Source organism: Ochotona curzoniae, unplaced genomic scaffold, assembly GCF_017591425.1.
Source record: "Ochotona curzoniae isolate NIBS_2020 unplaced genomic scaffold, NIBS_Ocur_1.0 contig_3332, whole genome shotgun sequence".
NCBI classification, from domain to species: Eukaryota; Metazoa; Chordata; class Mammalia; order Lagomorpha; family Ochotonidae; genus Ochotona; species Ochotona curzoniae.
This window is the reverse complement of record NW_024465816.1, coordinates 2363398-2376050: the sequence shown is the minus strand read 5'-3', so window position 1 is coordinate 2376050 and position 12653 is coordinate 2363398. Positions and strand designations below refer to the sequence as shown.

Genomic DNA, 12653 nt, shown 5'->3' with positions numbered 1-12653 from the left:
CCAGCTGCTGATGCCTGTACAGTGGAGAGCAGCCCCAGATGCACACAGGGGACAAGCCAGCTAATCTCGGCCAGCAGAGGACACCAAGTGCCTCATCAGAGGATGGAAAGCAGAAAAGGTTGGACCACTGTAGATACACTTAGGTAGACCTGGTCGGCCAACACATCTTGGAAAGATCTTCTCAATTTTGGTGCAATAGAATTGACAATGTCTAGGAACTACTACAACCACTCAAGTAACACCCTCAGTACACTCTTCCCACACTAAGGTCTAACAGATCATCAAATGGCTGTCCCCATGCCCAGGTGCTGATGTAGCCTGACAGCAAGGAGTGGCCATCTCCCCTTACTCCCCCACAGAGCTGCAATATTTATCTCCCCCACCTTCCTCCACACCACAACCCTCCCCACCCTAATCAGAGGTCCATATGGGTATGCAACCCTCCATCATGTAACCAATATCAAAAGTGAATAAATTTGAAAGAGTCTAGCTAAGTAGGTGCCTAACCAACTCAGAACTTACAACTTCATTCCTAAAAAACCACTCAACTTTCAGAAACATTAACTACTTTTAAAGACTGTTGCTAAATTATTAGTCTTTATTAAAGCCAAATTTTAATATGAAATAAAAATTAACTAGGAATATTCCGAATATTAAAGCTACTTGACTGTAATAGGAAACTCTGAATCTAAACGAATAAATATTGCTTCCAGATTAATCTTAAATTTCTGGGCTCAGCACAGTAGCCTAAATGGCTAAAGTTCCTGCCTTGCATGTGCCAGGATCCCATATGGGCACTGGTTTGTATCCTAGCTGCTCCACTTCCCTTCCAGGTCCCTGCTTGTGGCCTGGGAAAACAGTAGAGGACAGACCAAAGCCTTGGGACCCTGCACACACATGAAGACCCAGAAGAAGCTCCTGGCTTTGGATCAGCTTAGCTCTGGCCATTGCAGCCACTTGGGGCGTGAATTGGCAGATGGAAGACCTTTCTTTCTGTAAACCTAACTTTTCAATAAAATTAAATTAAAAAATTCTTTTTTGCCAGTTTGTTGAGCTTCCTAAAAGACAGAAGAGTACTTGTGTTTCTCACTGTGAAGCACTTCAAGTTTGTTTTTCTGATTGCTTGCTTGTTTTTTTAAGATTTATCCATTTAAGTGAAGGGTAGAGTTTCAGAGAATATTGAGGGAGAGACAGAGATCTTTCTCAAAAAGTGGCCAAAAGACCTAAGACCAGCATGTGCTAAAGCCAGGAGCTGCTTTTGGTTCTCCCATGAAGGGACCCCAAGCATCTGAGCTATCTTCCACTGCTTTTGCACGCACATTAGCAGGGACCTGGATCAGAAGCACAGCAGCCTACACATGAATCAGCACCATATTGGAAGCCAGCATTACAGGCAGCAGTGTAACTTGCTACACCACAACACCAGTTCCGTAGCCTATTCTTTTAGGGAAAATAAAATATCACCACATTCACAGAATCACTTAAGATGAAACTTACTGACTTGGAAATTTTCTTCCAAATACTGTAAGTGCTTCAGAAAGAGATAGGGGCTACCATGTGTGTGCTGTATGTGCTTATGTGTGAGCCGTGGCTGGGCTGAAACATCCAACAGTAAGAACCAGATTGGGTTGAAGGCCAGTCAGCAAAAGCCACTGTTCCTACTAAGACAGGAGGTGAACTGAATAGGGCTGGCTCATGGACCCCGTGCATTAAGAGAAGTTCTGATGGAGGAGCCTGGGCAACTCTGGCAGGACACAGACCCAGCAGGTAAGCACAAGAAGCATGATAGGAAACAGCCCAGCACAGGCCATGGAAAGTTTCCCACTGGCATACATTTGGCATGGGTCGGGGGGCAGACCAGGCTGAATCAGTTAATGTCATCCACTGGTGAATCTGAGCACTAGAACAGAGTGTGGGTCAAGCCAGGTTCAGTCACAACAAAAACCAGTGCACAATACAGAATGCCAAGGTGAGGTTACCTGCACCGGATGTGACTGCAGTGCCCAACCAACACGCATGAGAACCAGGAAGGGAGGGGGCAGAGCCGGCAGGGGGAAGTGGGCTCCTCTGCTGGGCAGCCACTCCCACTGGAGAGGCTGGGTTGGCATGGGGGCAGACCAGGCCAGGCAGGGCTGCAACACCTGTGGACCTCATGTGAACTAGATCAGGGAAAAGCCAGGCTGGGCTGACTGTTTGACTGGTGCAAACAGAAACTGGAGTGGATGAGGGATGGTTGGGCATAGCCGCAACATCAGCTGGCAGAAGCTGGCACTGGGGGCTAATTCTGTCAAGATAAACCACAGAACCACCTGGAGAGTGCCTAATCCGGGAGTGGGAGGGGAAATAGTGGTTTCCTCCCTTTCCTGCCCACAGGAGGGCAGGAAAACCAGGACAGGGGCAGGGGTGGCTAGGCAGAGAGACACCCAACAACATTCATGAGGGCTGGATAGTTGAGCTGGTTAGATGGAACTAGGCTTTAATACCCACTGACATGTATGAAAGTTGAATGGGATGTGGGGCAGACTGGATTCATCTGCTACACATAATGGCTAACCAGGGCAGGGGGTGGGCCTGGTGGGAGTTATTGTGGGTTGCTCCGACCAGGCTGCAGCTCCCACTGGTTTGTGCGAGGGCCAAGTGTGTGCTGGGCAGAATCAGGCTAGGCTGCTACACCCATTGGTACCAGTGGAAGACAGGGCTGGAAACAAAACCGACCCAGCAATTGCAACCACCAGCTGATTGGGGCGGTGGACTATGCCGGGCCCTGTACTTGAGGGTACACACAAGAATCTGGTCTGGGAACACCTCAGACAAAGTTTCTTTGGGGATGTCCCCAATTGAACTGCCGGACTCAGAACCCTAACCATGAAAAGACAGAGGACAGAACAAGTCAATCAACTACCCCAGCCATATGTTGGCAGTGAAAAACTGGGCAAATGGAGACTCTAAGATGGACTATGTCAATCAATGGATTCTTCAACGACTTCATCGTGCTGGGAGTGGAGAGTCTGGCAGCAATTCATAACTGTTGAACTATGAGAACCACTTGAGGAAAACCCTCGGGGCATGCCCCACATCAGGGACCAGGGGTGGGTGGGAGACGGGGTGGGGCTTCTTCCTTAAAATCCCCCTTTTACCTCAGATATATGAAGGAAACATTATGGAAATAATAGTCTTACCCATTTTCCTGTAGCCCTTGAACCTTTTTACCCCAATTAACTATGCAAAGATTGTCAAAAATATAATAAAATTGGAAAAAGTGAAAAAGAGATAGGGGCTACTGCTGGCATTATGGCACAGCCGGTTAAGCCAACATCTGCATAGATGCCATCCTATATTGGAATGCTGGTTCAAATACTAGCTGCTCCGCTTCAATCCAGCCCCCAGCTAATTGTACTTGAGCAAGCAAAAGATGACTACAGTGCCTAGGTGTGTGTCATGCATGTGGGAGACCAGGCTGCAGCGCCTGGCTTCAGCGTACTACCTACTGCAGACATTTGGGAAGTCAATCTGTGGGTAACAGATCTGTTTCTGCTCCCCATCATTCTCTCTGCCCATCGTATGAACAGAATCAGACGGGGCGGGGGAGGCCAAGAGCAAATACGGATCCCTGATGGTCCAAATCAGATTGTCATTATTACATTATGGGGGGGGGAGTGTGAGGAGTTTTGGGGGAAATGAAAATGAGGGAGATGGTGGCTGGTTGGGGGGCATCCATCGACTTATGACTTAGATATTGCTTTGGTAGAACATTTTGTGGTTTGTAAAGAAACAGAAGGGTTTCAGCCCTTTGGTCTCATCTATCTTCCAGAATCTGTCACGCAGACTTCTTACTGGTCTTGGCAGGTCACACTGCTTATGCTGTAGCCAGAGACTGTGCTGCAGGTAAGTCCATTACTAACTCTCCTACAGAACACAACCACAGCAGAGCAGCCAGACATGTGGGAAAGCAGAATTTAACATGTGTCCAGTCCAGGCTCTCCTTCCTTGATCCTCGATAATCTAATTAGTGATTACCCACCAAAGACAGTGAGACGGTCAGTACAAAAAAATGTAATTCTGTGACAAACAGGCCTTATTTTGTAATTCCTAGTGCACTGGATCTCAATCAAGGTGGACTGCCTTTATCTATGAAAGGTCCGCGTGACAAGTACTCAAGCTATTGGATGATGCCAACAACCCACCCACAGATGACATCAGCCCACCTGTATTTTCAAAGAGCCCCAGGGGAGACTGGGATCCACACCATCAGGTAAGAATCTTCAGTGGCGCCAGCACTGTGGCCTGCAGTGTAGTAGGTAAGGCCACCAGTGGTTCAAGTCCCAGCTGCTCCACTTTGATCCAGCTCCTTGCTAATGTGCTGGGAAAGCAGTACTGGGTAAGCCATGCTTGGGCTTCTGCGCCCATACAGGAGACTGGGAAGAAAGTCCCAGCTTCAGACCGGCCAGGCCCTGCCACTGCAGCCATCTGTGACCGCCGTGGTAGAATGTATCTCTATCTCCATCCCTCTCTCTGTAACATCGCTTTTCAAGGAAATTCTCGGAAGAAAAAAAAATACCTTCACAGCTTCTGGCAAAAAAAATATTGCTTAAACCTCATGTGAAATGCTCGGGAATACTATGCTAATATAAACCAGCAGAATTTTGATCTCCAGCAACAGAGCAGCTTTCACACATTTCATACTTAAGAGTAACATAAAGAAGGTGATTCAAATAAAACATACTGTCTTGCTAAATTCTACTTACTGAGATAACACAATCTGTTACTGGTTTCTTGAGATTGTTTTCAGCAGTTTCCTTTAACTTGGTCAATAACATGGCTGTTATCTGCTCCACACTAAACAGATGCTCTTCATCCATGTACATCACCTATTTTGAGGAGGGAAAAAACATTTTGAACACTGGAATACATGTAATACATGTTAATACTAACTTCCAAATTGTAGCAGTCTCTTCCACAAATCTTTTGTTTCAAAAATCAGAGTGACATAAAGGAATAAGGAAATGAAGTTTTTTTCTACAGAGCAGAGGACAGAGAAAAAAAGCTAAGGTGGAGCTCCCTCCGATTCAAACTCCTAGTCAAAACATTATAGGAAGTAGTAACTTTCCATTCTAACAGAAGCGATGAATCACTGAAATAAATATTATTGTGTGGATCACAGGACAGGAATGCCTCCGCTGGTTAAAAAAAGCTTTCTGGTTGTATTACACACACCACTGCTTGCAAGAGCAGCTCCAACTGGCCTGTCCTGGTCAGACTCTGCCTGGGAACATCACTGCTCCACACCACTGTACAAGAAGTCAGAGACAAAAATTCAGATATACCAGAAGAGATTACCACTGCAATAATTCTCTCAAAAGACTATGTATCTATCACACTTTAAGAGGAATTTGGCGGGGGGGGGGGGGGGGAACACACCTGGTCAATTTAAGAAATTTGACCTATTTATTAAAAAGCTAGCACTTCTCCATAACTGAATGAAATAGTTGGTGACTAAGGAGCCTAAGGTTGTTAAGCTCTATTACCTTTATTCCGACGCCGCCATTTTTCATTGGAACCAGATCATAGCTTAGGTTTTCCTTCTCCTTCTGAATATAGGGGTCATTGAATGCACGACCGTGAAATCTCTTGAAGTTTGACACTGTATTGTTTGCATGAGTGATTTGCTGCAAAGGAAGTTGGACACTGAAACTTCTTAATTTCAGCCCTTAACACCACCACTCAGTCATTTGCACAACTCAAAGATCATTACTCCAGCAATGTACACAAATTTCCCCAGAACCTAAATTTCTTACAAATAGATCTTAGACTTTCTTCTCCTATACCTAAAGAACTTCAGTGAGAGATAACAAAGGGGAAGCATGTCACCACAGAATTTAAAAGATTTCAAAATCTGTGAGATAAATTTAAAATGCTGAAACCAATCACTAAAACTCTAAACAAACCAAGAACTACCACTTCATTTTATTTCTTCTCTCACTAAAATTAAACACCTAGCAGTGGAAAATGAATAGAACTAAAAACAGTATAGTTAAAGATTTTTCTTCTCTCACTAAAATTAAACACCTAGCAGTGGAAAATGAATAGAACTAAAAACAGTATAGTTAAAGATTTTTTAAGGCGTTAAAAGAGGCAAGACTTCAAAACATTCTAAATGACAACATATTGTAAAGTGAGTAATTTTTAAAAGACATGGGTTTTTTTCAAGTTAACAATTGCATGACTGCTGCATGTTTCTCAAATATAAAGTATGCTTAAGGCCTTTGCTCAGCTACTTTTAGCTAGATTTAGTTTCTGATATGGACAGTCAGCTCTCAGATAAATACATTAGGTTAGGGAAGAGTGCCTGGTAGAAAACGAAATCTAGAAGGAAATATGGCAGACAACTGTAAGAAATGTATTTTCTTACGTCATCACTTTGGTCAAATATTACATGTAAACTCTGCATCCCGAAGTTCCACATTACAGCATAGTTGAAAAATATGAGAACTTCATTTAAGTGAGATAAAACATGGAAAACTTTGAGTTTTAAAGTTATTAGCTTGAAAATAATGTATTTTTCTAATTATATTTTAAGATTATTTACTTTCTGTATATTTACAAAGAGAAGGAGAGGCAGAGAAAAAAAAACTTATATCCACTGATTCACTCCCCAAATGGCTCCAACAGCCAAAGCTGAGCCAAGCTGAAGCCAGCAGCCAGAGCTCCTGCGGGTTCTCCCACACAGGCGCAGGGTCCCCAGGACTTGAGCCGTCCTCCGCAGCTTTCCCAGGCCATAGGCAGGGAGATGTACTGGAAGCGGAGCAGCTGGGACATGAACCCACACCCACGTGCGATGTTGACATTTGGTGGTAGAGGACTAGAGAGCTGAGTCATTGTGACAGCCCCAACTACTTGAATACTTCAATACAGCTTACAGGGCCAGCATTGTGGTACAGCAAGTAAAGCCACTGCCTGTGTTACCCGAATCCCATATGGGTACCAGTTCATGTCCCATTCCCTCCACGTCCAATCCACAAGGGAAAAGCAGTGGAGGATAGCCCAGACATGTGGGTCCCTGCTACCTATGTGGGAGACCTAGGGGAAGCTCCTGGCCTTTGCTTAGCTCAGTCATGGCCATGGCAGCCTCCTGGGAGTGAAAGGGCAGATGAGCATCTGTCTCTCTTCCAAATATTTTTTAAAAATTACTAAAACTACAGTAACAACTCAGCAGTAGTAATTCTCAAACCATGTAAGTTAAGTACCTTCGTATCTTAAATTACTCATGATTCTAGAACTAAGACAAACTGGGTGCGGCAGCCTACAGGCCAAATCTGAGCCTCCTTACAAAGTAATGAGAAGATGCCATGAAGTTTTAGGTCTGGTCTATCAATACTGTAGGTGGGACCAGGTAAGCGGCAACTCCTCCGCTTGCCACCCTCTCCTTTCTGAACACTTCGCTCAGGCTATGCACCTAACCATTTTTCGGTTTTTCCCTTTATTACTGTGTGTGTACCTGTTCCAGCGCAACCAATCCCATACAGCTAAAATCTATGAAGGTTTTACTACGTTTCTGCTATCACTATCTTAAAGAATTATTTTGTTTTCTTTCTTAACACTTTAAGAAAATCCCTTACTATTTTCCTCCAAACTCCCAAAGATTCTAGATCAGTCCTGCTCAACAGAACCATTTCAGCTATAAACAGAAACTACATATTAGGCTTTCTAGTAGCTACATTAAAAATAAAGGTAAGATAATTTCAATAATTTAGCCCAATATTCAACATGCTATCAACAAAAAATAACTACCAAAATACTTTCGCTTTTTAATTTCATGCAAGGTCTTTAACCTGCCATAGAACTATTTTCATCACATTTCAACTCCCAGCAGCCACAATTCAAGTGTTCCAACAGCTCCAGGCAGCAAACGAGTATCACCACTAAACAGCACAGGGCTGAGTGGTCCTCCCAGTCTCGCCTTCATTACTAAGAAACCTAAGATGCTTTTAAACACAGATCCTTAGAAGTCCCTTCCAGAAAATGGCTCTTAACCCTTAAGTATCATGAAAAACCTCAAACGTCTGGTATGTAATTTTTGAAAAAATAAAAGTCTGCAACTTAACCAAAAGTGAAGACTAGCACGCAAAGTTAGTAAGAGGAAAAATAATCTGAGGATTCATAAATATGAATTACCTTCAAAAAATGCAAAAGCCTAAGCTTTGATGTTTACCGCACACTGTCTCTGTGAGATTATTACTTTTAAAACTTCCTGCCTGGGCCCGGCACAGTAGCCTGGTAGCTAAAGTCTTCGCCTTGCATGTGCCAGGCTCCCCATATGGCACCGGTTCATGTCCTAGCAGCCTCACTTCCCATCCAACTCCCTGCTTGTGGCCTGGGAAAGCAAAGCCTTGGGACCCTGCACCTGAGGGGGAGACCCAGAAGAAACTCATGCTCAGCTCTGGCTGCTGCAGCCACTTTACGAGCAAACCAGCTGATGGAAGATCTTTTGCTGTCTTTCCTTCTCTCTGTAATCTTTTTTTTCTTTTAAAGATTTATTTATTTTTATTGGAAAGTCAGAGAGGAGAGAGAGCAAGGAAGATCTTCTGTCCACTGATTCACTCCCCAGGGAGCTTCCTCCGGGTCTCCCAAGCAGGTGCAGGCTCCCAAGGCTTTGGGCTGTCCTTGACTGCCCTACCAGGCCACACGCAGGGAGCTGGATGGGAAGCAGGGCCACTAGGACATGAACGGGCATCCATTGGGGATCCCGACCCATGCAAAGCGAGGACTTTAGCCACTAGGCTACTGCATCAGGCCCTCTCTCTGTAAATCCTTTTTTTCTTTTTTTAAACATATTCTATTTTGTTTTATGATACAGTTCTATCAGTTCTGGGGTTGCCTGTGTCCTTCCCCAAGATCCCTCCCCTTCTCGCCCCTCCACTGATTTCCCCTCTACTTTTACAATGGATGTCCTTCATGAACAGTCATAGCCCATTGAGCTGCGGTGGAGCTGCTTCCCAATAGTGCAGACGTGGACACTATCAGAACACATCAGTCCCTGCTACGCTTCCATTAAATACCCCTAACTTACAGAACCAGTGAGCAAGGTCCACATGGGGTGAAAATAGTAAGTTTCATCAACGTGAAGTTAACAACCATGCTGCTAAAATAAAAATGTACCACTGGAGTGGTGAAACCAGGAATCAAAAACCTTCCTGTAGATGCTAGTGTGAGGACTTCAGGCTACCGCATCAGGCCCTCTCTCTGTAAATCTTTTAAAAAAAAGAGAAAACAACTTCTCCCTGAAAGTGTTCAGAATGCCAACTTACCTGATTTTTAGCTGCAACTCCAATTGTTCTGTTTTTTGACCCAAACGATATGACTGATCTGGAAGAAGCACAAACCAGATGCTTCAAAAATCCTGGCAAGTGTCAATGCGGACATATTAAAACCCCATAAAATCCCAAGGTAAATCTATCCGTGGTGGTAGGGCGCAGGTGTAGAGCATCAGCCAATCCTTTGCTTCATTCAGAAGAGGGTCCCTAACTGTTGTTTCGAAAACCCAATCTGCACCACAGCGTGACCCCCCCCCCCCCAGCATCTGCCTAGGGCTCAAGACTTTCTAAGATGTCAAACACTCCAGTATTTGGGCAGGCTCCAATTATTAGAAAGTGGACATTAATCCTAAAGAGGCTTTGGGACACTTGACCCTATGCACACTGTCTCCCACTTCGTGCAAACCTCAATGTCCTCAGGATCTGCAAGTCGCCTGCTCACTGCCTCTTGGGAATCAGCACTTGCTGTGTAAACCCTGCGGGCGTAGCTTAATTACGTCTCTAGGGCATAAAGATTAAAAGAGGTACCTAACTGGAAGACTCTATTTGACAAAAACGAACAGCATGATCCCAACAACCAAGAATAGGACACCGACTTCGAGGGAAGGCAGAGCAGGGCAGTGGGAACTGCAGCAGAGGCGCTGGCGCCGGCCCTGGCCAAGCCCCTACCGGAACAGCACAGCTGAGTCTTGTGAGGGGGCGGCTCTGCATCAGAGTAATCTAATTCTGGATTAGTTACTCCTACCCAGGTACATGAGATGAGCGAAATGGGAACAGAGGGATTAAGTAACAGGCTGAATAAAGTTTAAACATGCTGTAACTGAACCATCCTGGGTCTAAATTGCCTAAGCAGATGCTCAACAGCCTCCTAAAAGCCAGGGAAGTGTTCCAGAAACTACAGCTTTAAAGTACCTCCCCAAAACTGAGTATAATGCTAAACAGTTATGCATTGGCCAAATGTTCTACTCATTCTCTCAGGAAAGAACCAAAATAATTAAATGCAAATGAGCTGACACCAGCGTCATGACGTCAATCCTTCAGCTTCCCCCGCTGCTGCCTTCGGCGTGCACCATGCGGCCCATACCTGTTGTGCCTTCAGGTCCACCGGCTGCAGCGCCGGCAGCACCACACCTCAGATCCCCACCCCCACGCCCCTTTAGACGGCTTTCCTTTCCTCTGTTGGATCAAAGAAAACAAAGACGCAAGTGCACCTAGCCGCGGAGGCCTCTGGCACCGCGGGGAGCGCCGCGGATGCGCGTGGGTAGCCCCAGGGCGCGCCCAGGGACCCGCAGCCTCGCCCACCTGCCCAGCGCTGTCAGCCCAACGCTCCTGTTCTCCAATTTTTTTTCCCCATTCATTTTCATACATACTTATCTGTACACAAAAAACAAAGGCAGGTGTTTGTAATTTTGGGTTTCATTCCACCTTTTTCATCTTGTGCTGAAGGCGTTTGGGGAGGGAAAACTGAGAGCTAATTTCCTAAGAAACACATAACTGACTGCATCAGCGCGCGGGCAAGGTATGCCTGCACATATTCCCGGAAAAAATAACCTCCCTCCAAAGTTGCTTTAGAAAATACTGCGCTGCTGTAAAACGTGACTCTCAAGCCCAGGTTCGACACGCATCCGTTCTACGAATTCTTGCACAAAAGAATCCGGAGTCTTATTGTCTGTTAAAGCGCAAAATTAATACTACTACTAATAATAAAAATTCAGTCTGCGATTCCCCACGAATAATTCTCCCTGAGCCAAGACAGGGCGTTTAGTACATCTTTCAAAACGCTTCTGAGCACGAAACCCAGCAGCACTTCAGCAACCCAGAGGCTGGGGACAAGAGATGGGTCATTCCGCGGTTGCTAACAACAATCGGCCTCCACCCCGGACAAACGGCAGAACACAGGCTCTGGAACCTTCCAGTTCGAGATTCACGATGCGGAAGAGAAAAAAAAAAGCTCCACGGTGCGCAAAGAGATGCGCGGCGGGAGTGGGGGACGACAAGCTGGGGGCGGCTCAGCCAGCTCGGCTCCGAGCAGCAGCTGGTGGGGGGAGCCGGGGGCGGCGGCGGAAGGCGCAGGCTGCAGCCCGCCGAGAAAAGCCTCGGGACCCCCGGCCACGGGGACCCACTCCTGCCCCCATGCACGCGTCCAGACGCCTCTCCCTGCAGTCGGCGGCGCCGAGCCCGCAGCTCCCCCGGCCCCGCGGCTCCCCACGCCGCCGCCAGCCCGCCCGCCCGCCGGGGTCCCCACGTCCTCCAGCCCTCCCTCCCCTGCCCCCAGCCCCATGCACCCCACGCACTTACGGGGTGCATCGGTCGCTGAACTCGTTGGCGATGGTCTCGATGCCCCCCGCGCGGGCCACCGCGATGTAGCAGCTCTGCGAGCCCAGATCCAGCCCCACCACCGACATGGCCGGCTCGCGCGCGCGTGTCCTCCGCCTCGGCTCTGGCTCTGCGTCCTCCGATCGGCCGCCGGCTCCGGGCCGCGGGGACAGACCGCTCGCTGCTCTGTCACTCGGAAGGGCGCGCGGACGGCGGCCCTGCTCAGCCTCCGGCTTGCCCGCGGTCGGCGGCGGCCGGCAGAAGGCCGTACGCCCGGGAGAGAGCGGCGCTCGGCCTGCGCGGGACGCTCGGCCACTCAGGCAGCTCTGCCCGGCTCGGCGGCCGCTCGCACGCACCGGCGCCGGCGCTCAATGACCGACCCAAAAGGGGAGGGCCCAATTCAGTCTTATGTATCGCACTGATCAGAACTTTCCAGAATCTGCGGCATTTACTCACCGGCGCCTCCACGTGCCACTTCCGCTTCCTTCTTCTCGAGCCTTCTCGAAAGATTCTACCCAATGGGGGGCTGGTCCCCGGGGGAGGACGGCCGCCGTTGCCATGGCAGCGGGAGAGCCGCTCGGGCGCCATTGGCCAGCGAGCCGAGCTGACCTCCTTTTCCCCATGGCCGCCCTAGGAAGAACCTCTTAGCCCTCCTGCAACACAGACAATGGGGAAATGTCTCCCGAACTTGCAGCGCTCCTCGTCGGCGACTGAGGGGAGCTGCCGGACCCTAAGGGAAACGTAAGGCGTGGAGATACACCCACTTTCTCAGACACCCCCAGCCCCAGGTCATCACGGTGGCGGACCACCTGTCAGTAGAGCATGTCGGGAATTGTAGTCGTTCTGGGAGTCGTGCCCGCCTGGCCTGCTGGGATTTGCAGTCCAGGCCGCAAGGTGTGCTGGGACCGGGCTTTGTCTTGGGGACTCCCTGGAGAGGCCAAGTTCTCCAGCGGTTTGGGCCGCGTTCTGTGGCAACTGGCCTTATTTTTGCTTTCAGTTCGCCTCCATGATTGCCTAGGTTGCCCT

The 12653-nt window shown here is 47.9% G+C and overlaps 1 protein-coding gene across 4 annotated transcripts in view; it reads right to left on the bottom strand.

Moving 5' to 3' along the window:
• HSPH1 (heat shock protein family H (Hsp110) member 1) overlaps positions 1-12202 on the bottom strand; it is a 30194-nt gene extending 17992 nt beyond the window's left edge. For 2 of the 4 annotated variants that reach the window (XM_040979821.1, XM_040979824.1), the window contains exons 1-5: positions 12084-12202; positions 10602-10613; positions 9306-9363; positions 5526-5666; positions 4746-4868 (exon numbers count right to left, since the gene is read on the bottom strand). In XM_040979821.1, coding sequence (XP_040835755.1) covers positions 4746-4868; positions 5526-5666; positions 9306-9363; positions 10602-10613; positions 12084-12187 — 438 coding nt within the window. In that variant the 5' untranslated portion in view covers positions 12188-12202. Of the gene's footprint in view, positions 1-4745; positions 4869-5525; positions 5667-9305; positions 9364-10601; positions 10614-11609; positions 11988-12083 lie in introns of those variants that run through there. The other 2 variants (XM_040979825.1, XM_040979822.1) reach the window with 2 other exon arrangements.
• Between the last annotated feature and the right edge of the window lie 451 nt (positions 12203-12653).